Source organism: Pipistrellus kuhlii, unplaced genomic scaffold (assembly GCF_014108245.1).
Source record: "Pipistrellus kuhlii isolate mPipKuh1 unplaced genomic scaffold, mPipKuh1.p scaffold_m20_p_1, whole genome shotgun sequence".
In the NCBI taxonomy this organism is placed as follows: Eukaryota; Metazoa; Chordata; class Mammalia; order Chiroptera; family Vespertilionidae; genus Pipistrellus; species Pipistrellus kuhlii.
This window is the reverse complement of record NW_023425404.1, coordinates 107,734,159-107,760,284: the sequence shown is the minus strand read 5'-3', so window position 1 is coordinate 107,760,284 and position 26,126 is coordinate 107,734,159. Positions and strand designations below refer to the sequence as shown.

At 37.7% G+C, this 26,126-nt stretch overlaps 1 protein-coding gene across 1 annotated transcript in view; it reads right to left on the bottom strand.

Moving 5' to 3' along the window:
• Window positions 1-632: 632 nt before the first annotated feature.
• The window catches only part of MRC1 (mannose receptor C-type 1), a 98,870-nt gene continuing 73,376 nt past the window's right edge, over window positions 633-26,126 (bottom strand). Inside the window, exons 22-30 of the mRNA XM_036459378.2 lie at window positions 24,906-25,072; window positions 22,572-22,674; window positions 19,404-19,636; window positions 16,077-16,242; window positions 14,872-15,021; window positions 5,201-5,314; window positions 4,511-4,675; window positions 2,668-2,709; window positions 633-1,578 (exon numbers count right to left, since the gene is read on the bottom strand). Of these exons, the coding sequence (XP_036315271.1) occupies window positions 1,328-1,578; window positions 2,668-2,709; window positions 4,511-4,675; window positions 5,201-5,314; window positions 14,872-15,021; window positions 16,077-16,242; window positions 19,404-19,636; window positions 22,572-22,674; window positions 24,906-25,072 (1,391 nt within the window). The 3' untranslated portion in view covers window positions 633-1,327. The remainder of the gene's footprint in view (window positions 1,579-2,667; window positions 2,710-4,510; window positions 4,676-5,200; window positions 5,315-14,871; window positions 15,022-16,076; window positions 16,243-19,403; window positions 19,637-22,571; window positions 22,675-24,905; window positions 25,073-26,126) is intronic.

Genomic DNA, 26,126 nt, shown 5'->3' with positions numbered 1-26,126 from the left:
ACTCCAGATGCAGCTCTTCTCTCACTTTTCAGCTTGCTGGCTCATCCTGTACATTTTGGACTCATTAAGCCTCCACAATAGCATAGCATGAGCCAATTCTTATAGATGATACAGAAGAAAGATAGATATGAGAGAGAGAGAGAGAGAGAGAGAGAGAGAGAGAGAGAGAGAGAGAGAGAGAGAGAGAGAGAGAGAGAACAACCCCTTGGGAAAGGAGACAAGGATGAGCTGGCAATATGGTTCATGTGTCAGATGTGAAACCTCTGATGTATTTTACAAAGAACATGATACTTTAAGGCAAAATTGTTGAGCAAATCTTATTTGTTAAATTGAGAATAAGACATTTAGAGATCTAATTCCCAATAATAGTACCTTTGATTGTTGAATTCTGAGCTGGGTCAATATTTTGAGGAATATCTGGAGGAACTATGCAAGTCATTATGGTAAAATTCATTTTATACTTAGTGTTTTAGCACCCTCTCTGTTTTAAAGAGATAAAGAGTTTAATTGAAAGAATTCCTCTACTAATAAGATTGTTTATTTTAATGGTAAACTTAAATGTAAAGTAAATGGGTAAATATAGCTCATTTAAAAAAAAATTCACATTTAACAAAATCACCAAAATTCAAACCTTTTAAAAATAGACCTTGTCTTTGATGTTTATTTCACATTATCAAAGTACATCCAGTTATGCAAATTTACACTTTTATTTCACATCTTTGCATTCCTGATATACATATAACAGGACAAAGAACACCTCTGCAATATTCAACCTCAAAATCCTGCTTGGTGAAAACAACATTCTCAGCTGCCTTATTCTTTCTGCACAGGTACAAATACGATTCTAAATAATTGGAGTGAAAACTCAAGATTGACAACAACAAAAATGTGACCAAATTTTTATGCCACCTGAGGTTATTTGTACTTGATTTTTAAAATGGTCTTCTAATCCCTGAATTATTATTCAATAGGTAACATTTCTTTGGGAGCTCCTTAAACTATTTCAAGAAGCCTAATTGTTTCTGGTGTTCTTACAACCTACACGCAGTTGACAATAGCTATATACCAATGATGCTTAAATATTGGCATTATTGAGCTATGTACTCACCTAAGATATTTTTTAAATGGTAGTCAACATTATCTCTCTTTTGTGAAAACATCTTGCTAGGTTAGAAAATGAGCAATTATTTCTGCAATTAGGCAAAGGAAAAGGACAGACCAGTGCAACACAGTCCTAACTTTAAACAAAATTATCAGATTGCATTAAAGACCTTAACATTTTAGTTAATCCTATGAAATTCAAATGCACTTCAATCACATTGTGGTTCTAGATGACTGCATGCTCATTCTGTTCAATGTTGCTCACAAGATCTTTTGTGTCACTAGTTCCTGTGCTTGGTCTGCTGTTGAAATAGAGGGTGTTTTCAAAAGTGCTCTCCTGAGGTAAATGCACACGCTTCTTCTTATAAAACATATAGGCCGCGAAGCCAGCACCCACTGCCATCAGGAGGACCACAACTATGACTCCTCCCGCCACACCAGAAGACTTTTTAGTGGGCTCCATCTTCCTAGGGTCAGCTAGAAATAAATAAAACCATTAGGAAAAGGGTAGACGGAGGCGGAGGGTAGGATGGTATGCAGAAAAACATAAACTCCTTTTTTGGGAAACTAAAATATATAAATATTCTTTCCAGCAACATTTGTCCAACAGAAATGCAAGACATGAAAACAGAACAGATGATTATTTTAGATGTTAAGATTATTATTCAGTTGCAAGAATATCTTATTTATCTATGTAGTATAGAGCTACATAGGTAATCAGTGTTTTAGAATATTTATACCTGCTTTAAAATAGTTAAGGCTGCTTACAAATACATTATATGAAGATAAATAGAAGAGTAATAATAATAATGATGATGACAATAAAAAGCCAGTGAAAATATTAGGGGGAGAATAAAGTAAAAGTAGCAGAAATCTGGGCTCATGAGTGTCATTAGTTAACAAACAGCACTCATGAGGTAATAAGGGGTTGTAGCAATCCAGAAATCTCACTGAGTTTTTTAGCAGCCATAATTCAAGTTGTATATAAAATTAAAATTAAAACCATTGCTTAAAAAAAGAAAAAAGCCACAGGGATTATTAAGAGAAATTTCTTCTATGAGTTCTTATAAGGTAACTCTTTGAAATGGAGAAATTAATGTATTTAAAAACATCAGTGGTAAAACCACCACTCTGACTCCAAAGCCTGCTTTTTGAGAGTGTCATCAAGGGAGGCTGATGCCATAATGATAAATTTTTATGTAAAACCCAACTACTGCCAAAACCAGTTTGGCTCAGTGGATAGAGCGTTGGCCTGCGGACTGAAGGGTTTCAGGTTCGATTCCCGTCAAGGGCACGTACCTTGGTTGCTGGCACATCCCCAGTAGGGGGTATGCAAGAGGCAGCTGATCGATGTTTCTCTCTCATCGATGTTTCTAACTCTCTATCCCTCTCTCTTCCTCTCTATTAAAAATCAATAAAATATATTTAAAAAAAAACAACTACTCATCTATCCAATTTAACTAACTACTCTTAGAAAGGAGTATAGAAAAGAATTATTATGGTTATTTAAACAAACTATATTGATACTATACTAATAAGGAACTTGAAATTTCATAATGGCCTTACCTTTTTCTGTCATTGATGTATGGGTAGGTTCAGCATCAATAACTGTTTGTAAAATAAGAAATTTATTAAATACTTAAAAAAATCCATGATAATTGCATATAGAGAGTATCATTTGGTTCACAGATACATAAAATTTTCCATGTTTGGGTTATAATACCATGTATTATATGTTATATATTACTTATATATGAGAGATAGATAGATTTAATATACAGATATAGATAGATTTATTATATCTATTTATACATATTCTATAACAGTATCCTATAGCTGTATGATGAGTTTGAACATATTGAAATATCTGAAAATGCAGAGGTAGGAAAAAAGGTTTATAGCTTTAATACAAATAAATAATACAATAATTAATCCTATATAATAAAGAGGTAATATGCAAATTGATCCTCATGCCCTCACAAGATGGCTGCCTATAACCAGGCTGGCAGGGGGGGAAGTTGGGGGTGAAGAGGCCAGCAAGGGGGGGTAGTTAGGGGCAACCAGGCTGGCAGAGGGGGGGAAGTTGGGGACCACCAAGCTGGTGGGGATGGGGGCAGTAACAGGTGCAGTTGGGGTGACCAGGTGAGCAGGGGGAGCAATTGGGGGTGATTAGGCTGGCAGGGGGAGCAGTGACCAAGCCTAAGGGATGACCAGGCCAGCATGGAGGACAGTAGGGGCAAATCAGGCCAGCACACAGAGGCAGTGAGGGGCAGCAATCAGGCTGGGGGTGGGGGGGAGGCAAATAGGGCTGACCAGACAATTAGGGGTGACCAGGCAGGCAGGCAGATGAGAAATTAGAAGCCAGTGGTCCAGGATTGTGAGAGGGATGTCCAACCACCTGTTTAGGCCTGATCATGGAGACCCCCCAAAGGGTCCTGGATTGGTAAGGGTGCAGGCTGGCTAAGGGGACCCACCCCAGTGCACCAGGCCTCTAGTAAATAATAATACAAGAATAAACTGATTCACATACTCACAACTATAAAATTACTATTGCCCACCCCTGTACAGTTCTCCAATTTGCATTTGAGTCTCTGATACTGACCCTCAAAAATCTACCCAATCTATCCATAAATGTATTCTAGGCTAGCAATTCTGAAACTGACCCATGGAGGCCTTAGGTATTACAAAGCATTTAAATGAAAGTGAACTAAGACTCCAGCATTGCACCAAAGGGTGGATAGTATCTTAGAACAGAGTTTTAAAAGACTGAAGAACTATAAAATTCTAAAATAATAAAATCTACGGGGGTGAATTCATCTAATTCATTTACTTACATCTATCATGAAATTAACAGTTTTATCTGTTGGGAAGGATATTATATGAAGTGGGATAGATAAAAACATCATTAATGTCCAGATATCACATCATGAACAAATAACACTATTTGCCCAATCCCTGTCCTTCCGTGGTCTGCCACTTGGTCTCGGTAGGAGGCTTACTTCGTCTTGGAAGAGTTAGTCCTTAAATCTTACATGATGGAGTCTTATACAGGACTTGCTGTAATAAATCCTATTTCCCTTCCACAACCTGGCTCCTTCTGGTTTGCCAAGGTGACTGTCTCACTCTTTTCTTCTCATGATATAAGGCTTTTGTGGCTGGCTCTCCAAACTGCTGCAATTTCCCAATTCCATATTAATGGATATCCCATTATAAATCAAACCATTTTGTCAGCTCAGCAGGCACGGAGTGTTTTTTGCTCCCTCAGAGCTGCAGATAGCAATAGGTCACTTATGCAGGGAGAACTCACAAGGAAGTTGTATTCACATTATAATCCTACACCTGACATCTTGATATTACAAAGCAATGGTAGCCTGTGAACATATGTGCCATAGGGCAAATTCTTACTTACTTTTTGGTCTTTTACAAATAAACCCTTTGTAAGAAGAACAGTGAATATTATTCCAAAATCCAGAAGATGCAACTAAACAAGCGCAGTCATTTCGTTCACCAGAGGGATCTCCCGTGTTCCAGTTGACAAAGGAGACTGGGTTATTGTTTATCCATTGCCACTTTCCTGTTTATCAGATGCAGCCAATAAAAGCACAAGTTAAAAATAACCCATCTTAAATGAAGTTCAATTTGTCCAAGTAAAACTTGTAAGCATACTATACACTATAATTAATAATTGTTTATAGTCAGACTTTTAATAGGCAAGATTATAATGACTACAGGGAAGTAAACTGAGAATACAGCTCTTGGTGAAAATTTATTACTAATTAATACAAATATGAATACATATTCTTCCCTAAGTCTTATTCTGGCAAAGGCAGAAAATATTTTCAAAGCTTCTTAAACTAACTTAGCTTCTGAAGTTACTTTTTAAATTAGCATCTTTTATATATTATGGGTCATTTAAAATTAGCAAATTTTAAATGACCCATAATATATTTCAGTTCTTGTAGCAAATGAAAATATGTTTGGATAGTTCAAATTCTTAACAAATTAACCATTGTTTAAGGCAAGACTTTCTGGAATGGAAATCTTGTTTACCACACAATAGTTTGACATATTTGTGATTAAATCATCCTGAAAAAATTACCTTCAACATTTCTGTACAATCCTATCCAAAAATTGGTTTTGCTTTGAAGTGGCTCAACTCGGAATGACAGAAAACTTGCTTCAGCAGCACTTTCAATAGAAGCCAAAGAACCCCCTGCAAAATATAAAAGAACAAATATGCTGGAAGTACATTTAAGTAGCTGAAAATATTTTTATCACAAAAGTATTTATATTAAGACCAATATAAATCATTCTAACATGCCCACTTAAGGAAAGTTTTTAAAGAGTAGACATTTGTCTTTTCAGAATTTCAGTTTCTATTCTGAAAATACATTTTTTAAGCATCATTTGTGTACATACACTGAGTTGCTGCAGGATATGCAAAAACATAGAATGTCTTAAAAGGGTTATCCTATAGAATAAAGAGGTCATATTCAAATTGACCCTCACACCCTCACAAGATGGCTGCCTACGACCAGGCCAGAAAGGGCGTTAGTGAGGGATGACCAAATGACTGAACAGCAGGCTGCCTGGAGGACCAGGATGGCGGGGAGGTTGGGGGGAGTGGCAGTTGGGGGTAACCAGGCCAGCAGGAGAAGCATTTGGGAGTGACTAGGTCGGCATTGGGGGGGGGGGGGCAATTAAAGATGACCAGGCCTGCAGGGGGGGCAGTTAGCTGTGACCAGGCTGGCAGGGGGTGGGGTGGGGGTGCAGTTGAGGGTGACCAGGCCAGTGGGGAGGGAAATTGAGGGTTATTAGGCTGGTAGGGGGTGCAGTGAGGGGTAACTAGGTTGGCAGGAGGTGACAGTTGGGGGCAACCAAGCCTGCAGTGGGTCAGTTAGGGGTGATCAGGCTGGCACACAGAGGCAGTGAGGGGCGATCAGGCTAGCGGAGGGGGGGAGGAGTTAGGAGCAACCAGGCAGGCTAGCAGGTGAGTAATTGGGAGCCAGTGGTCCAGGATTGTGAAAGGGATGTCTGACTGCCGGTTTAGGCATGATCCCCAGAATGGGGCTAAACCAGCAGTCGGACATCCCCCAAGGGGTCCCGGACTGGAGAGGGTACAGGCTGGGCTGAGGGGACCCCCCCATGCATGAATTTTGTGCACTGGGCCTCTAGTGATAATATAGGTAGCTATGAGTTAAGAGTATAAAAGAATATATTAGAAGATAACATAAATACAATATGCTATTGACATGTCAAAGTAGGAGAGAATTTATTTTAGGTGAAACAGATAAAAGGCAGCATGGAGGAAATAGAATTTAAGATATTAAGGAGCATTGGATTTCAAGTAGAAATAATAGAAAATAATCCCAGGAAGAAGAAGAATAAAATAAAAGACAAGGAAAAGAGAAGCAGAGAGCTTCTTCAGGAATAGTGATGGCTCACAAATACTGGAGTCCTCTATATTGGTGATATGATATAGCTAGATAATAGATAGATGATAGACAGATAGATAGATAGATAGGTAGATAGATAGATAGATATAGATATATTGGGAGGAATTAATAGTGTTAACAAAAAGTGCAGTTTTGCTGGACTAATATGATAAGTGGGTGAAAAAAGGTGGGTTAGGCCTCACTGCAGATGGCAGGAAATGGGTATTTAGGGCAAGGTGGTAATAAAAATCATTTAGTTTTTTCAGGCATCAGAATGGTGCAATGCACTACAGGAGTATTAATCCAGCTGTTATGTAAGGACTGTACAAAATAAGAAGAGGGAAAACTGAAAGATTGATTCAATGACTATGACATTGACAACATACACTAGATTAAATCTGATTCAGTGTCAGCATTAAATTTTATAGTAAATAGCTATATTCTTAATAATAACAACTAATATAATTGAGCACTTCCTGCCAGACATTTTGCTTTGGGCTTTATAAGCATGATCTCACTAAAATTTTACAACAACCTTATTAAATGGGTACTATTAGTGCCCATTTCATAGTTAAATATAAATGCAGAAGATAAATAATTTTCCAAGATTGTAATGATAATAGAGGGCAAAGTCATGGCATGAAACAGGAATTCTAAATGTTGAGCGCTTAACCATATGCCTGCATCCCATGTTACTGGGTCCTTTGGATGTTTGATTTGATCACATGTTACATAGTCCATTAGTAAATATATTTTATAGACAATAGCTATTTCAAAATATTTGTGATGTATTTTAATATATGAGAATTGTTTACATTACTTACAGAAAAATACAGTCACCTAAAACAAAGTTTGTACATATTCATTGAAAATTTAAAAAAATACTCAAACATAAAATAAAACATATTTTGATTAAAAAAATCCAAAACAAAATTCAGTTGACATCATAAGACAGGGCAGAGTAAGGACCCCTGAGTATCCTCTGCTCCTCAAAAGCAATAAGAACACCAACAAATTTGTCAAAAATCAACTTTTTTCAAAACTAATTATGTGTAACTACCCAAAGGAAGCATTTATTTAAAATAAAGATTGGCCCTAGGCAGTTTGATTTGGTGGATAGAGCATCAGCTTAGGGACTAAAGGGTCCTGGATTTGATTTGAGTCAGGGGCATACCTTGGTTGCAGGCTCCTTCCCGGCCAGGGCCCTGGTTGGGGCACATGTAGGAGGCAACCAATTGATGTGTTTTCTCTCACATCAATGTTTCTTTCTGTCTTTCCCTCTCTTATCCACTCTCTCTAAAAATCAATGGAAAAATATCCTTTGGTGAGGATTAAAAAATAAATGAATAAATGAATATTGGATTTTGGTAAGAACATTGAGTTTCATGGTATTATCACTCATGCTAATCTCATTGCTCTTTGGCTGCCTTAAAAACCAACAACCCCCAAATAAAAGTGAAAACCATTAGCCTAGAAGACATTGGAAAAGTCAAAATGGTGTTGGAGTTCTTTGAAAGTCCCATTATTTGATCTCCCCGACAGTTCTCTGGAAAACCTCGCCTGCAAAACCTGCCTTTATTTGACCTGACTCAGAGCTCATCTAGTGTAAACAGCCTTTCCTTCCCTGGCAGTGTTTCTCAACAGCTATCGGGGCAATTGTGTCAATTGCAGCTACCTGAGGCAGTGATTATAGTGAGGAAAACAACAAGCTAACCACAAAACATAAGAGGAAAAACTGAGAAATAAGGCTTTAAAAAGCATTGGCCTATTCTGGGAATCTAGAAGGCCATAGACATACTGAAGTGGCACATGCCCAGGACTATGTGCATTCTCATGAGAGATCTGAAAAGTCCCTAACTCTCACCTCTGGCTGACCTTGAAGCACTGCACAAGTATGAAGAGAAGGCTAAGACAGAGTTTTAAACTGTCTTTTTTTTTTTTTTTTTTTAGATTATAATTCTTTTAAAATATGATTTGATCTAAGGACACTATAAAACAATAATAATAAATCTGTGCTGATGGACATACAATGCATAAAGGTGTACTTGTATGAAAACAGTATCACAAAGGATTGCAGGAGGAATAGAGCTATAGAAGAGCAAAATTGATATTAATCTAAACTAGATTGTTGCATATTATTAAGATGTTAATTGTCATTTCCCAGGGCAACCACTAAGAAAATAACTAAACAAAATATAGTAAAATTAAAAAAAAAAATCAAGAAAATTAAAGGTACACTAGAAATCATACATTTAATATGAAAGAAGAAATAAATAATATAGAGAAACCAAAAGATGTAAGACATATAGAAAACAAATGGTAAAATGGCAGGAATAAATCCTTACCAGAAGATACATTAAATATAAATGGTTTAACTATTCCAATTAAAAAGGAAACAGAGATTGGCAGAATAAATAAAAATAAAAATTTAAGTTATTTAATCACCAGAGGCCCAGTGCACAAATTTGTGCACAGGTGGAATGCCTCAGCCTGGCCAGTGATCAGGGCCATCTCACCCAGTACCAATTGGTGCTGAGGGGGCCAGCTGGCTGGGGAAGTACTGCAAGAGGTTGGCCAGCTGGGGAGAGACATTGGTAGGGCTCCAGGGCATGTCTGGCCTTTTGGCCTAGTTTTGATCAGCCATATCCCAGCAGCAAGCTAACCTACTGGTCAGAGCATCTTCCTCCTGGTGGTCAGTGTGTGTATAGCAACTGGTTGAATGGTCGACTAAAAGGTTGACCGATTGGTCAGACACGTAGCGTATTATGCTTTTATTGTATAAGGTATGCTGCCTACAAAAGACACACTTGAGATTCAAAGACACAAATGGGTTGAGAGTAAGAGCACAGAAAAGATATGCAATGCAAATAGTAACTAAAAAAAGAGTTGGAGTGGCTTTACCAATATTACACAAAATAGACTTTTAAACAAAACTTATTAATAGAGACAAATAAATACATTTTACTAAGATTAAAATTTCAATTCATAAAAAAGATGTGACAATCATAGACAGATATGTATCTAACAGTAAAGTCCCAATAACTGAAAAAGCAGACTTCATCTGACTTAGAATTCATAGGGAGAGACAAAGATGACAACATAGAAAGCTCCTGAACTTTTCTCTTTCAATTGACACATCAAATGAACAGCTACACATGGAACAATTCCCTCAAAAAAATCTAGACACTAGCTGAGTAACTTCTTCCTATTGAGTGACAGAGAAAATGCCCACATCTAAATGAATAAAGACTAAGACATACTTTCTCCATAAAACCCATCCCTAGAATAGTGCTAGATAATAAGAAGGAAACCCCCAACTTCCAGCTTCTTCAGGAAATGGAGTGAAGAGTTTAGACCACACATCTAGCACCCCAAGTTTTAAAGCTCCTTTCTGTGGGACATTCCCCCCAAAAAAACGTATTTTCTGAAGTTAATGGTACATGCAGCCACATAACCATAAAACTATAGAAAATAAAAAAGCAATACTTAATGGTACCCAAGGACTCATTGCAGCTATCCCTCTTTCCTTCCTCAAGGGTTTAGCTAAAAGGAAGCAGTCAAAAAAGCCCCTCTCCAAGTCTTTCCATGAAAGAGGATGGACCACATAAGTTACATCCAGTTGCCCAAGGGTTTGGCTGCTAATTTGCATGCATCTAGGGGCTAGCTGTGTTCTTCCATGGAGCCTGTAGGAGCGGAGGAACACTTCTGCCACCTTTTCCCTCTGGCTTGCTGCAATAGCAAAACCAGGTCATCAACATCTCTCTCGAAGGAGCTTGTGCACATACTTTCTCAACTGCTTCCTGAGGGTTCAGCTTCTAATCAGCCTGCGTTTCGTTTCCCTTTGGATACTGTCAGGTCCTGGCACACCTCAGATGCGAGGAGTTACGTAAAGCAAAGCTGGTGGCTCGGACGGTCACAAAGGTTTGAGAGACAAGCAGGGCCTAACATCATGCTGATTGATGAGGCTCATCTTCTGAACAAGACCAATCTCTCAAGACTAGGAGAGATGTCTGTTTTCTCTAATGTGCAGAAACTAATGCAGAGAGTCAGAGAAAATGATGAAATAAGAGAATATATCCCAATGAAAGAACCAGATAAATCTCCAAACTTATGTTAATAAAACAGAGATAAGTGACTTACCTGACACCATAAATCACAGAACTAAAGATTACAATAAAAAATACACTAAAAACTTCAATAGAAAAAAAAAGAATAAATAATAAAAACTTCAATAGATGGGTTCAAGGGTTAACTAGATAAATTGGAGGGGGGGCGGAAGGGGGAAGAACAGTTAACTCAAAGAAAGGACAGTCAAATACATCAGGGCAAGCGATTATGTTTCAATGTGGGTCTCTTTAAATTCATTGTATTTGGGACTCTGTAGGCTTCCTGGGTCTAAATGTTTATTTCTTTCTGCAGGTTAAGGAAGCTTTCAGCCTTTGTTTCTCTGAATAAGCCTTCTGCCCCCTTATTTCTCTCCTCCCTTTCTGGGACTTCTATAATTGTTTACTTGTTAAGTCTCTTACAAGGTCATTATACTGAAACAAAAGGACACCAATTAGTAATTCAAAAACATTGAAAAGATAAAACTCACTGCTAAAGGTAAATATAAAGTAAAACTCAGAATACTCTGACATTATAATGGTGGTTGGTAAATCACTTCTAACTCTAGTATAACAGTTAAAAGACAAAAATACTAAAAATAACTATAATTTAATAATTTGTTAATGAACACACAATATAAAAAAATGTAAATTGTGCCCTAGCCAGTTTTCTCAGTGGTTAGAGCATCGGCCTCAGGGTTGTGTGTTCGATTCCAATAAAGGGCATGAAGGTTCAATCCCCTGCACCCATCAGAGCACATACTGGAGGCAACCAATCAATGTCTCTCTCACACACTGATGTTCCTCTCTCTGTGTCTTTTCCCCTCCTTCCATTCTCTCTAATAATCAATGGAGAAAATACACTTGGGTGAATATTAACAATAACAACAAAAAAAGTAAACTGTGCCATAAAAAACATAAAATGGGAGGAGGGGTTATAAAAATGTAGAGCTTTTATATGCCTTCATAGTTAAGTTATTATTAACTTTAAATAGGTTATTATAGCTATAAAATATTTGATGGAAGTCTATGGTAACTCAAGGCAAAAAGCTAGAGTAGATACATAAAGAAAAAGGAATCTGAGCATACTGCTACAGAAGATAAGATAAAGAAGATAAAGAAGATAAAGAAGATAAAGATAAAGAAAAAGGAATCTGAGCATACTGCTACAGAAAATGATCAAATCACAAAGGAAGAGAACAGAACAGAAAGAAAGGGGCAAAGAAACTATAAAGCATCCAGAAAACAATGAACAAAATGGCAATAGTAAGTCCATACCTATCAATAATTACTATGAATGAAAATTGACTAACTTCTCCAATCAAAAGATATAAAGTGAGTAAATAAATTTTAAAAAATCCAACTATACACTGTCTACAAGTAATTTATTTCTTTATGGATACCCATAGACTCAAAGTGAACAGCTAGAAAAAATTATTTCACATAAATGGAAAACAAAAGAGAGCAGGTTGGACACTTGTTTCAGAAAAAAAAAAAAAATAGGCTTTATCCAAACCTATAATCAGAGACCAAAAAAAAGTCATTATCCTATCTAATAAAGCAGGAATATGCTTATATACCCTCATGCCATAGCAAAGATGGAGGCGCTAGTAGCCAATAAGGAGGGAATATGCTAATTGGCTGCCACACCCTCAAAGATGGCAGTGCCCACAGCCACAAATGGTGGTGCCCAGTCCACTCAGCTCCACCGGGGTGGCAGGAGCATGGCAAGGCCAGGCCTGCCACGCATCTGACTCTGGAGTTCCCCAGTCCTCTCAGTTCCCCAGCCATCAGGGCCAGCCCGAGGTGCAGGCAAGCCTCAGATGGCAGCTGCCCAGCTGTCCAGGGCTGACCCGAGGTGTAGGCAAGCCTCGGATTGCAATTGCCCAGACATCCAGGGCCCAAGGCACAGGCAAACCTCGAATGGCAGCTGCCCAGCTGGCCAAGGCCAGGTAACCAGGGCCAGGCCAGGCTTGTGCTGCCGACAGTAGCAGCAGCAGAGGTTTGATGGGGCGTCACCTTCCCCTGATCACCAGGTTGCCTCCCATCCCTGAGGGCTCTTGGACTGTGAGAGGGGGCAGGCTGGGCTGAGAAACCCCCCTTCCAGTGCATGAATTTTTATGCACTGGGCCTCTCATATAATGATAAAGGGGTCAATTTGTTAAAGAATATAACATATGTAAACACATATGCACCAACATTGAAGTACCTTAATGTATAAAGCAAGTATTAACAGATATTGAATTGATAAACATACCTCAAAACAATAATAGTAGAAGATTTCAATATACCATTTTCAACAATAGATAAGTTATTCAAACAACAACCAAAACAATAATGAAACATTCCATACAACAGCTAAAAAATACATATTCTTCTCAAGAACACAGAACTTTCCCAAGGTAGATCATATGTTAGGCCACAAAAAAGTCCCAATAAATTTAATATTGAAATTATATCAAGCATCTTTGCTAACCATAATGTTATAAAACTAGAAATCAATTACAAGAAGAAAACAAAAATCCACATATATATGGAGATTTAAAAACATGCGACCAAACAATCAATGGGTGTGTGTATGATATATATAATGAAATATTACTCAGTCCTTAAACAGACAGAAAACCTGCCATTTGCAACAACATGATTAACCAGGAAGGCATTATGCTAAGTGAAATAAGCCAGACAGAGATAGACAAATACTGCATGATATCAGCTTTATATGTGGAATTAAAAAAAACAAAACAAAAAAAAACCTCACAGAAAGTAGAATGGTCGTTGGTAGGGGCTGAGGGGTAGGGGAAATAGGGAGAGGCTGGTAAAGAGTACAACTTCCAAGTATAAGTTGAATAAAGCTAAAGGATCTAATGTAAAATATGATGACTATAATTGATAACATTGTATCAGTTGAAATATGTTAAAGAGAGTAGAAATTAAGTAGACCTCACCAAAAAAGAAAAAAAAGTAAATACAGTGTGATACAAAAGTATACTTACAGTTGTTCATATGGAAAATAATACAATAATCCTACATAATAAAAGACTAATATGCAAATTGACCGAATGTTGGAATGACCAGTTGCTATGACATGCACTGACCACCAGGAGGAAGCTGCTCAACACAAGAACTGCCCCCTGGTAGTCAGTACACTCCTGCAGGGGGAGCGCCACTCAGCCAGAAGCCAAGCTCACAACAGCCCTAAGGAGCAGCAAGCCTGGCTAAGGAGCAGAAGCCAGGCTCATGGCAGCACTAAGGATGTCCGACCCCCGGCTTAGGCCCACTCCCCAGTTGGACATCCTCCAAAGGCTCCCAGACTGCAAGAGGGCATAGGTTTGGCTGAGGGACCCCCTCCACCCAGTGCATGAATGTTGTGCACCAGGCCTCTAGTTAATAAATACATACAAGTATAAACTCTATGTTTCATGTACTCACACCTGTAGACCTACTTTTGCCCCCACCCTATATATGAAGTAATGGTATATTAATTAACTTGATGCTGGAAGTCCTCTCACAATATATGTATGTCAAATTATCCTGTGGTACACTTTAAATGTATTGTAACTTTATGTCAATTTTACCTCAATAAAACTGAAAAATATAAACATAGAAGTCAAAAGTCAAGGTTAACTTCTGAATGGTCCTGAGGGAAATGAGGCTACAATTCTCGCATACCATTGTCAGATGAAGAACACTGATTTAGGGCATAATCAAAATTTAGTAAAACACACACACACACACACACAAAAGAAAAACAGTAAAAATATTCAATGAAATTTAATTAAGTGAATTTTTAGACATACCCTACAAAATTAACTTTATTTGACATTTTTATTTCAAGGGGAAATTTATTCACTTATGTCATGTCTAGCTGAGTTTTCTTTTGTTTTTCTTTACAAATAAGATACCCAGATATGAAAGCTTTTCCATCAATGGTAAAGCAAAATGGTTCTTGTGAAACCTGAGCTTATTGGTAATAGGACATGAATACAATACTCTGAATAACTGAGAATTAGAATCCTAATGGCTTAGTATATTAGGCTACAATATTAAAAATTATATTTTGGGGAGGGCATGATGTTGACCATTCTGTTATAAATTATTAAATATTCTACAATATAAATTATTATATATTTTTACATTCCTTGTGTTTTTAATGTACACAATGTTAGTTGTATCATAGCAATCCAGAATAGATGACTGTGGGATTTTCACACAGTAAATATGGCACTTACCCATTCGAAGACATTCCAGAGATGCTTGGCCCCAGTGCCTCGTGTATGAAGACTCAATATAGTAGCAGTGACCATGGAAAGGAATCCATGCTGTGTTTTCTGACTCCGGGCATCTTCCAGGCAGTTGTGGAGGTTCGGTGGCAGGGATTTCTGTTAATAAAAAGACATTCAAAATCAAGTACAGCCTAAAATTTCCATAGTTTGTAGAGTAATTTATTAGCAGCTATGGGAAATTTCATTACCTATCATTTTTTATTGTTTTAATATATATATTTAATTGATTTCAGAGAGGACGGAAGAGGGAGAGAGAGAGAGAAAACAAACAAACAAACATCAATGATGAGAGAGAATCTTTGATCATCTTCCTCCTGCACAGGACCCACTGCAGATTGAGCCTGCAACCTGAGCATACGCCCCAGAACAGAATAAAACCATGGTCCCTTCAGTCTGCAGGCCGATGCTCTATCCACTGAGCCAAAAGGCTAGGGCCCTATCATTATCTTTTTTTAAGTTCTAATGCCAATCATTTGAATCTACCATTTTTATTGTTGGGTTTTCTTTTTCTTTTACCTTTTGTTTTCATTTTAAATATATTTCAAAATAATGTACGAAGGTATTGTGGCAATCAATCACACTAATAAGAAAGTAGATGTTAAGTTCTAAAGAATAAAATCACCAACATTAATTTGCAATGATAGCCCCCCGTCAAGGCACTCTTTTTTCGAGGGGTGTGGGAATCCTCATCCCTGTAAACCCTTCTTAGCTATGACTGACATCTGTGATAAAACTAAGTGTTATAGTTAAAACTATAGGACTTTTCCACCTTTATCCATAGCTAAGACTGCATTCTAGGACTTATCACGGTAATATCACTGACTGATGAATCAACAGGTTATCAACATCAAAGTAATCATAATTTCCTAGGGAACGTGACATAGATTCAGAAAATAAATCTCAATAATAAGATTTCAGAAATTTACAAAGAGCAAATAAACTCTTGCAATGAAGGAAATTTCTATCTCCACTGTTTTGATCTATGTACGTTTGTTTATCACCAAGTCAGTCTTTTGTTAGGTAAAGGAATATGTTTTATCTTACTCTTAAGCTACCCAAGACATGTTACAGTTTAATAACATCAACAGTGTTATAGGTTAGCTTGTTGAGAAAATTGAAAATCCCCGGATGGTTTTTGTGTGTTCAGTTACCATCTGATCTTTTGCAGAGAAAATAAAAACTTTCGTTGCAATGTGCCGTCTTCCAGGAGCCATCCACATCCATATACACACATGCTGTTTTCAGCTGGGGCTCATCAGTAGCCCAATTAGTATACCTCACCCTCCATTTATCAATCCAACTGTACTCCCCATTGGTCTGCAAGAACAAAAACAACCATCCATTTGAAGTCTTGCTTGATTTAGAAACTATCAGAACTAAGTGAAGAGTATATTTAAGACTATGATATTACAAAGAGCTTTTGACATTTAGGAATTTTAAAAAACAACATGAATCATTTCTACCCATTCAAATTCAGTAAATGCAGCCCTTCTTAAAAAGGAGGCCACAATAAATACATATTTGGAAGATAATTTTAAAAACTGACTTAAAAAGCTATGTCATTTTCTATGAAATTCTTTCTGTTTGTAAGCTTTCAGGGCCATACAAAAGTTTTATCTCCTGAACAAATAAAATATTCATCATATCACCATTAAAATATTAATAAAACTTAAGGAATTTCCATTAAACTCATAGACCCTGGAAAGAAACATTTCTTCTCATCTTATTGTTCAGCTATTAAAATAGTCCAGTGACAAATAACTTGGTAAGGCCCTAGGAATAAAGAATAGAGGGATGTAGGTCTTGCCTTCCAGTTATGTGGTCTTTCAACTATAACTGGTCATGATGGCATTTTAAAAAATATTATTTTATTGATTTTTTTACAGAGAGGAAGGGAGAGGGATAGAGAGTTAGAAACATCAATGAGAGAGAAACATCAATCAGCTACCTCCTGTACACCCCCTATTGGGGATGTGCCCACAACCAAGGTACATGCCCTTGACTGGAATCAAACCTGGGACCTTTCAGTCCACAGGCCGACGCTCTATCCACTGAGCCAAACTGGTTAGGGCAATGATGGCATTTTTTTAAAGCTAACTGTTTTATTCAATTTGCACACTTACTTTCTTATTAAATTTAGTCAAATTCATGGCCACATAAAAGTTAATTGACAACATGAAAAACATTATTTATCAATAATCATTTTAACTGTCTAAAAGAGATTTCATATGTATGCCTAGGAATATATGGTATATAACATTAACCAGAGAAAATAGAATTTTTAAACAATTCAAACAACCGTTCAAACAACGTCTAAATGCATTATTTAATTTACCAAGGCAATTACTATAGATTTAATGAAAAAATCAAAAGCCTGTGTTATCTCAAGTTAGAATTTTGTAGTATTCTACCATGTTTAATCAAATAGTCTATAATAACAAAAGTGTTATATGCTAATTAGACCAGCCCTCCTATCCTTCTGGATGTCCTTCTGGATGACCTTCCTGATAAGCAGAGGCTGCAAGGAAAGCCAGAGGGAGGCTGGTGCCAGCAGTGGGGGAAGGAAGCCTACTCTTGCACAAATTTCTTGCATCGGGCCTCCAGTGCTTACATAATCTTTAACTCCACAGATGTAAGGAAAACAATAGTATGTATTAGTTGTAAATATTTGTATGGTAGAAAGCCATTTAATCTTTCTAAAAACAAATAAAATTCTCATAAGAGAATTCTGACTACAACTGTAGAAGAAAATGAATGAATTATCAAATGAATTAATTACTAAAATAGCGCAGACATAAAAATGTCTTGCTAAGTTTAATAACAGAAATCATTATGGAACTACCTACTTTTAAATATTCACTTCCTTACTTGGGAAGTACCTGTGGCATAAAGTATAAATTTTAATCTCTGCCTCATGGCATTAAAAGCTGTTTAAAATCTGACACCAACCTACTTTCAGTGTTATTCCCTTCTATCTTTTTCTCTTTTTGGTACTCTTCCCTTATGATCCACATCCCAGGCTACATTTTACTTTTTCTGAGAAGCGCTCCTGGTCCTCTCTCATGGCTAACTGACCCCTTTTCTCTCCTATTGAAGCATTTTTATAACCTCTCTTTGACTCTTCATGTAGTATCTCTTAATTACTTCTTGACACCTCTGGCTCTTCCTCTAAGAAGTTTTGCTGGTTGACTAGCTAAATGATAGATGTAAGGACGGGGGGTAGGTAGATCACAGGGCATCAGAAACAACTCATTTTGAGAATGTTTTGGCAATTCCATCACCATTCTTAGTTTTAAGGATCATCTCTTACTCCACCCTATTCTCTGCCACATGGAACACAGGGAGTGACTGCTATGATAGTTCTTACACATGGATGGAAGCTCCACAACTCCAGGACTGAAAACAACTCTGGAATGGCATGCCCCAAAAAATAAACAGTATCTTGATCACCCAGGAATTATACCCCTGACCTGCTTTCTTAATTCCCATGCCATAGTTGTCATTGTGACACAAATTAATAAAAAAAAAAAACTGTTTAGCTGCAGAATTTAATTTTAAAAGCAACAGGAGAATTGTCTATCAATAGATGAGTGGATAATGAAGATATAGTACATATACACAACAGAATATTACTCATCCATGAAAAGACCATTTGCAACAACATAGATAAACCTAGAAGGTATTATGCTAAGTGAGATAAGTCAGAGAAAGACAAATACTATATAATTTCACTTAGTTGTACGTATAATATAATATACAATACAAAAAACATATAAAACCAGAAATAAACTGACAGATGCAGAGACAAAACTGATGGCTGCCAGAGGGGAGCGGATGCAGAGATGAACAGAAAGGGGAAGGGGTTAAGAAGCACAAACTTCCCATTACTAGATGAATCACAGGGATATAACGTACAGCATAGGGGATAGAGTCAACATTCTAATAACTTCGTACAATAACAAATGGTTACTAGACTTATTGTGGTGATTGCTCTGCAAGGTATATGTAAATGTTAAATCACTATGTTGTACACCTAAAACTAATATAATATTTTATGTCAACTATAAGTCAAAATAAATTTTTAAAAGCAATATAAGAGTTAATATAAGTTAGGCAAATCTTTGACTCCCAACATACATCACTAGCTTACTACCGTGTTTCCCCGAAAATAAGACATCCTCCAAAAATAAGACCTAGCGCATGGAAAGATAAGACATCCCCTGAAAATAAGACCTAGCACAACTTTGGGAGAAAAAATTAATATAAGACACTGTCTTATTTTGGGGGAAACAGGGTAGATCCTTGAAGGCAATGGATATTTGACAGACAGTGAGCCCTCCTGTTCATATTAATATTATTCATATACCTCAGCACAGTTTCTCATACGTAACAAGTGTTTAACAAGATCAATAGAAAGAGAATCATATTCTATAGCAATTTATCAATCATGTCAAGTCAAACATGTGTCCACATCTTACCAGGTTACTGTTCAGGCCGATCCACACAGGTTCATTAAATGTTTGCATTTGCATCCATGCAAACGCATTACTATAGGGATCTAGAACGCTAGCCATAACAGAATTGTGAAGTTTGCAGTAACTTTCTGCTTCGTGCCATTGTAACTTTATCTTCATGAGAGAATAGCTACTTTCACCATACTTAACAAAGCCATCTGTTGGAACTGTTGCTGGAGAATGATGCAAAGAAGAGTCTGGAGTACAAAGATCATTTTCATTAGTTTTATCAATAAACATTACTTGAGTGCTATCAATACATATCTACTATATTTCATACATCATAAAAACAATTGCAATAGCACAAATCCAAACACTTGGGTGTTAAAAATATTTCATGAGCCATTTCACACCTAAAAAAAACCCTCTATTTTTAGTCAGTGTGCCTGATTGAATTAAATAGTTTCCAAACTGTATTTAGAATATTAAGGTAATTATATAGTCATGTTTCTAAATTTAAAAAAAAAAAAAAAGCTTGCAAATTGAATGAGATATAGTATCTGGGTGAAATAAATGACAGTTTCATCCCATCAATTAAAGAACATCTATCATCCTATCATTTCTAATCTTTATTTTTCCATGTTGGTCAAAGGTCAAGGTCAAGAACAGTCTTCCTCTCCTTCCCCTATCTGTTCCATTCTATCCATGAATTTGCATATATTTGTATCTCAGTGAGCCCTCCTGTGAGTTACTCACAGGAGGGCTCACTGAGATACAAATATATGCAAATTCAAGAGGCAGATTTGAGTTCTGGAATAAAGCCATCTATGAGTGCCTGGTTCATTTACCCTTGATCTCAGGTTCAAGCTGTCCCTGCTCATGACTTCCTGTGCCCTTCACCAGGCAGCCCATATCTTATCCAAAACGACTCGGGCACTGGAGCCCTTTTAAGTCAGAATCATTTTGGCTTTCTGAGCTTTCCTCTTCAATCTCCAGAGTTGAGTAGTTGCAGTTGAGATTGCGTGTTCTGCAAAGCCTAAAATATTTACAATTTGTTTCTTTACATGAAAAGCTTGCCAACCTCTGATCTTGGGTTCTAGATAAGCTTGCATATCGATTTTGTCTTGGCCACTTTTCTGCCTATTCCACTGTATATCAGCCCCACCCACCATCTGCCTTGTTCTGCCATTACGTAAATGCCAAACTTCCTTTTGATTTTGCTGGGAAGGCAATTCCAATCCAGCAGGTGGAGGCAGCTTCCTCTTTCTTCTGCGTTGCTGCCACCTTGTGTTGGTAGAATATCATTAAACCAAGAGACCTAGGCCAGGGTCCTTAAAATGTTTCATTTCTCAGCTTGGGTTTATCTTAAACATTGGGGGGAAATTTTGGGACCATGAAAAGTAGAAAATGAGGCTTGAGGTAGAGAAAAACAACAACAATTACTAGGCAACTTAGCTCATCTGTCCAATTGGCTTCTTCATGAAAAACTTATTTAAAAAAACTAAAATATTGAGAAGTTAGATTGTGGGCAATATTTTCTCTTCTTTATATTTTTTGTATTTTATAAATTTCCAACAGAGAACATATGTATTTTAAATAGTTTTTTATACATATTTTATATTTTTATTTATATATTTGTATATGTTATAGAGAGATTTTGAAAAATCTGATAAATGAGGGCACTGACCATCATCCTGATCCCACTATTCAAATATAGCCACTATTCTTATTTTCATTGTCTTTATTTAAAAGAGTGTTCATAGTGTCTTGTTTTGCCTAATTGACAGTCTATAAAATGTCATGGTCTGCCTTTTTCACTTTACTGCTTTAACACCTTTCTTTAAGCCTAAATCTTCAAAATATTTTCATGGTTGGCAAATGCCCTATCACTTACATTTATAATAATAGGAAAAAGATTTTAAATCAGCATGGGAATCATCATTCACTCCTGGAAGGAGCCTCTTCTCTTTGCCCAAAGAACAGAGGTACAGATGGCATTACTGGGCCTGAGACTCTGGTCTGTGGGACACAGTGCAGAGAGAAGTGGCATGGCCTTTTATTTTTTAAATTGTAATCATTAATGCAATAGCTGCCTCAATTCCATTCATATAATAAAAATGATGACATAATAATAGTTTAAAGCTGATGTAATCTCAATTTTACAAGCTAATTATGAGTGAAAATAGACTATTAAAAACAGAAAAAGATAACATGTCATAGTGCTCAAAGTTTCTGTAACTTTTGGTAAGGCTTACATCTAAATCTGACACAGAATTCTCAATGACATTGAAACAGTTCTTTTCTCAGCCGCATGGTAGAGATGGGTGCTTTGAGTCTGGGAGAGACTGGCTTTGGGATTAATAAAGGTTAGAATGTCTGCAATACTTTTCAGTCATCAGCAAGGACCTGAAGTGATTTTCAGGCATCGTTGGCATTAGTCAGAAGCTGGCACTAGTTCCCTGATTCCCCAGGAAGTAGAAAAACATTTTAATTCTGGAAGAAGAGCTTTCTAATTTAAACTGATCCCCCAAGAACTGTGCTTAGGATGACAGCAAACCCCACCTCAACCCTTATCTCTAGTTGATTTTCTTAATTTCTGGCATTCTTCTTGTGTAGCTAGACATTTTTATTCTAGTTTCGCCAGAAAGTAAGATGCATACAGCCATAACCTTAAATCTCAGTAAGTGTCCCCATACTCTGTTTTATTTTCATTTAATAGGCTTTCTAAGCTGAAAAAGTAACACAAATCATGTAGCTACATTTTTTAAGAAACACCATATATGTATATATTATGTTTTGTCTCGATGTTTATCAAATTATGCAAGTTGAAATGGAAATTTTTACTCTGACTTTTTTTTTTAAGTACAACTAGGCAAACATGCCGAGTTTCTAGCAAAATTAGAAGAGTTCCAACTTCACATTTAATCTGCACAAACCTTTCTGGTAATGGATGCGAGGGCACACTCATGATTTACAGAAAATATCACCCATTTTGTCTGTCACAGGTATGCACAGATTATCGTAAGAATCAAATCCGCTGGTGTGTAAGGGGATCCTTTTTAAAAATAAAGCTTTAGTTTTTAGAGCAGTTTAAGGTTCCCAGGAAAAAAATGAGGGGATCATTTAAAAAAAACAAAACAAAACATATTTAACGGCTCCAGCTCTTACAGGTGGAGAGGCTGCAGAACTCACCGGGAGGGGTCTGGCATATGTAGCCTCGCTTACTGCCACAGGTGTCGTCCATCCACTTTCCTGCCTCTTTGGACTTCGTTCCAATAATAACAACACAGTCAGCCTGCATATTTAGGGAGGGGGAGAGTGGGAATCAGCAATTATTTAAATCAACTCATTAAGAAGCCTAAACTCCAAATTTGAAATTGTCCTCATTCATTTACAGCCAGTTCAGTTCATCCTTCTTTCCCATGCACTGCTCCAGCTTCCCAGGTGGATCCCTCACAATGAACTCTGGCCATTTAACTGTAAGTCAAATAGAGTTGGATAAATTTTGGACTTAGTTCTGAGAAACTCTGCTCTCAGAAATTTCAATAATTTCTATATTCACAGCTAACACAGCTATGATTGTCTTCTCCACCTCCCTGCCCCTAACCTCACTATCCCAAGAGTCTTGACAGTTAGGAACCCCTAATCCTATATTTAAAAGGTTCTTCCCTCATACCCATCTCCCTTCTGTATTTATCTTTCATCGTCCTAGTTCAAAATCTCTGATGTGGTTTTAAAAACTTGTATACAATAAGCATGTTTCCACCACAAAATGCATATGAAAAGTTCTCTTCCACTCTCTTTAAAATATATATATAATTGAGTTTTTACAGAGAGGGAGAGAGGGATACAGAGCTAGAAACATCCATCAACTGCCTCCTGCACACTCTCTACTGGAGATGTGCCCACAACCAAGGTTCATGCCTTTGACTGGAATCGAACCTAGGACCTTTCAGTCCACAGGCTATGCTCTAGCCACTGAGCCAAACCGGTTTTGGCTCTTCTACTCTCTTTATCAAACTGTATTTCATCTTTCCATTTTCCAAGTCCTGAAATTGTAACATCACCATACCTGTGTTTTGATTCCTTTTTTTTTTTAATATAAAATTTTAGACACTCTAAGAATAAGTCTAGGTATAAAATCAACAAGAAGTAACAATGCTTTTTAACTAAAGGGTGAGATTACTGATTTTGTTTGTGTTGTTTCTGCTTTTCCTTATGTTCCAAATACACGTGTACAATAATAAAAAATTTTCTTTACATGAAATTCACCTCTTGTCTCTGAAATCTCACTAAGCAAAATCTCTCATTCCGTTCTACTTTAATTTCTCCAGTAAGTTTTCAGGCCTCATTAACGTAAAGAGGAGTCAAAGAACTTCTCCACAGAAAATCACTTACCCATCACCAAAATGTACCCACTCTGCAAATTAATTCTCATAAAGGAGTCATTTGGACCAGATCAGTTTCCTGCTCAAGCCTTTCACAGGGCATCTAAATTTCTCTAAATTCTGTTTTTCGCCTTCCAAAGCTTACTTCTCCTTCGTCGTCGAAGTCTTCGTCTTCTTCTTCATCATCATCTTCTTCTTCATCTTCTTCTTCTTCCTTGTATTTTGCATAAAACCCCTGTTACATCCGAAACTAGTTATTCCTGAACAAACCTACCTGTGCCTTTCTCTGAGAGACTACTCACCTTGCCCACCTACCAGGGCCTTCCCCTCCTCCTCCCAAATGCCCCTCTCCATTCTGTGTTAAACTTCTTGAGAAAAGGACCCCTAGCGATTCTTCCTCAAATTCCTTCCCTCCACCCAGTGAAGGGCTCCACAGGTAAGTGCTGACTAATTAAACCGCTCCACCCGATAGTAACTTTCTTTCCTCCGAACTACTACATCCTTTAGAGCTGGTGCTAGTTATGCACTTTCATTTCTTTGCTGTCTTCTTTCATATATAATACTTGTGGTCTGGCTTCAGTGTGAGCTTCTTTAAGGACAAAATCTTAATGTTTTTTGAAAATGCTCAGCACGGTGTTTAGCACTGGTTAGTTGACAGTTCGACGATATGAGATTAAAAGTAGTAAAATAAAGAAGCAATCATCTGTCTCTTAGGTTAATGTACTAAAGCCCTTAACACAGTGTTTGGCACACAGTAAGCTTTCTACAAACATTCGCTCAGTAATGATGATGGGGAGGGGGAAGACATCTTTAGAAGTAGTGGTAGCTTCCAGACCACACTCCAAACGCTACAACAGCTTCGGGAGTTCAGGGGCAGCTGATAACGCTGGGTCCCAGTTCCCTCCTGCCTATCACCAAGGCCCACCATGGAGCTGGCTTTCCCTGTCCCTCACTGAAGAGTTCTTAGCTGAATCTGAACCCCTTCTTTCAAGGCTGGCTTAGTCTGAAACGGTTCAGATCTGCAAGAATGAATCAGACCTCGGAACACTCTAGTTGAGTTTTCACAGATTAATCTCGAATATGATGACTTTAAACAAACTGGCAGGGTGTAGAGAGGTGACTTGGAAGTGATATTTACATCTTCATATGAAAGACTGCTCCTTCTTCCTCCGGGGTAGCCTTTCCCCCAGTTGGTGTAGTGAACCCCTCGCCCATCGGTCCAAAGAAAAGTATGCTCCGAATTGACGTCATTCAGCCCAATCCAGGCATTAAAAGTGGAATCTTTCATGTGATAGGTGATGAATGCTGAAAGAAAGTATCACGAGATAATTTGTAACTTTGGGGAAAAATACTGAAAATATGGAAACTATTCAAAGTACATTAATTTAAAAATATCAAGCATGTGATCAATGTCTCTATTATTATTTAAAAGTGCATACCATGAAAACACACACATTCTGACCTTGCATTGTGTTATTGCTTCAGCTCGGGACTTGAAAACGTTTCGTACAATAGAAGGCCAGGTTTTATCTGGGCCACCACACGCGGTTGTGCAGGTTGTGCCCTGCCCAAGGGTCCTGGGGCCCTGGGACAAGGGAGCCTAAAGTCTCCCCGCACCCGGTCTGCACTGCAGCTGCCACAAGCCTGTAGAAGAGGTACATCTCTCTAAGTCCTGCCCAGTCGTGCTGAGTTAGCACACATTCTGATTCCGCTTAGGGGCAGAGAGGGCTCTTCATCCAGAAAAGTGTTTTCAATGAACGCTGTTTATCAAAACAAGAACTGTCAAGTGATCACACCATTTGCCAAACCAAAAGAGCTGCCCAGCTGGAACTACCCTGGGCAGCCAACTCCTAGGGGTCAGCAGCTGTCCAGTGAGTGTGCTTGGACCCAGAGGGCACCCTGATGCTAAGCACTCACATCATTAGGAGAGATCTAGAAAAATTCAAAGAATGTAGATCAAATATTGCCTCTTGCATCCTTACCAATCCCGTGGCAGAGGGGATGGTGGAAAATATCCTGAAGCAGTAAAAGGCTTAAAGGTGCGTGTACCCCTCCCGCCTCCCTGAGGCCCTCCCCATGTTCCCCACCACAGCTATCTTCTGGGCCAGGAACACCTGCTGGCACCTATGGGCACCAAGGCGGATAAGCACCAGTTCCACAGAAGGACAATTTCTAAATATTTATGTGCAAACACGACTCTTCTGTGCAAATAGAAAAACTGTCTAAGCACTAAAGTTACTAATAGAAAATGCAAAATACAGAGAAGCCTACAAACAATTATCTGTTTATTCAGGAACAAACAATTCCACCTTAACGGTTTGGCTCAGTGGGTAGAGTGTCGGCCTGCAGACTGAAGGGT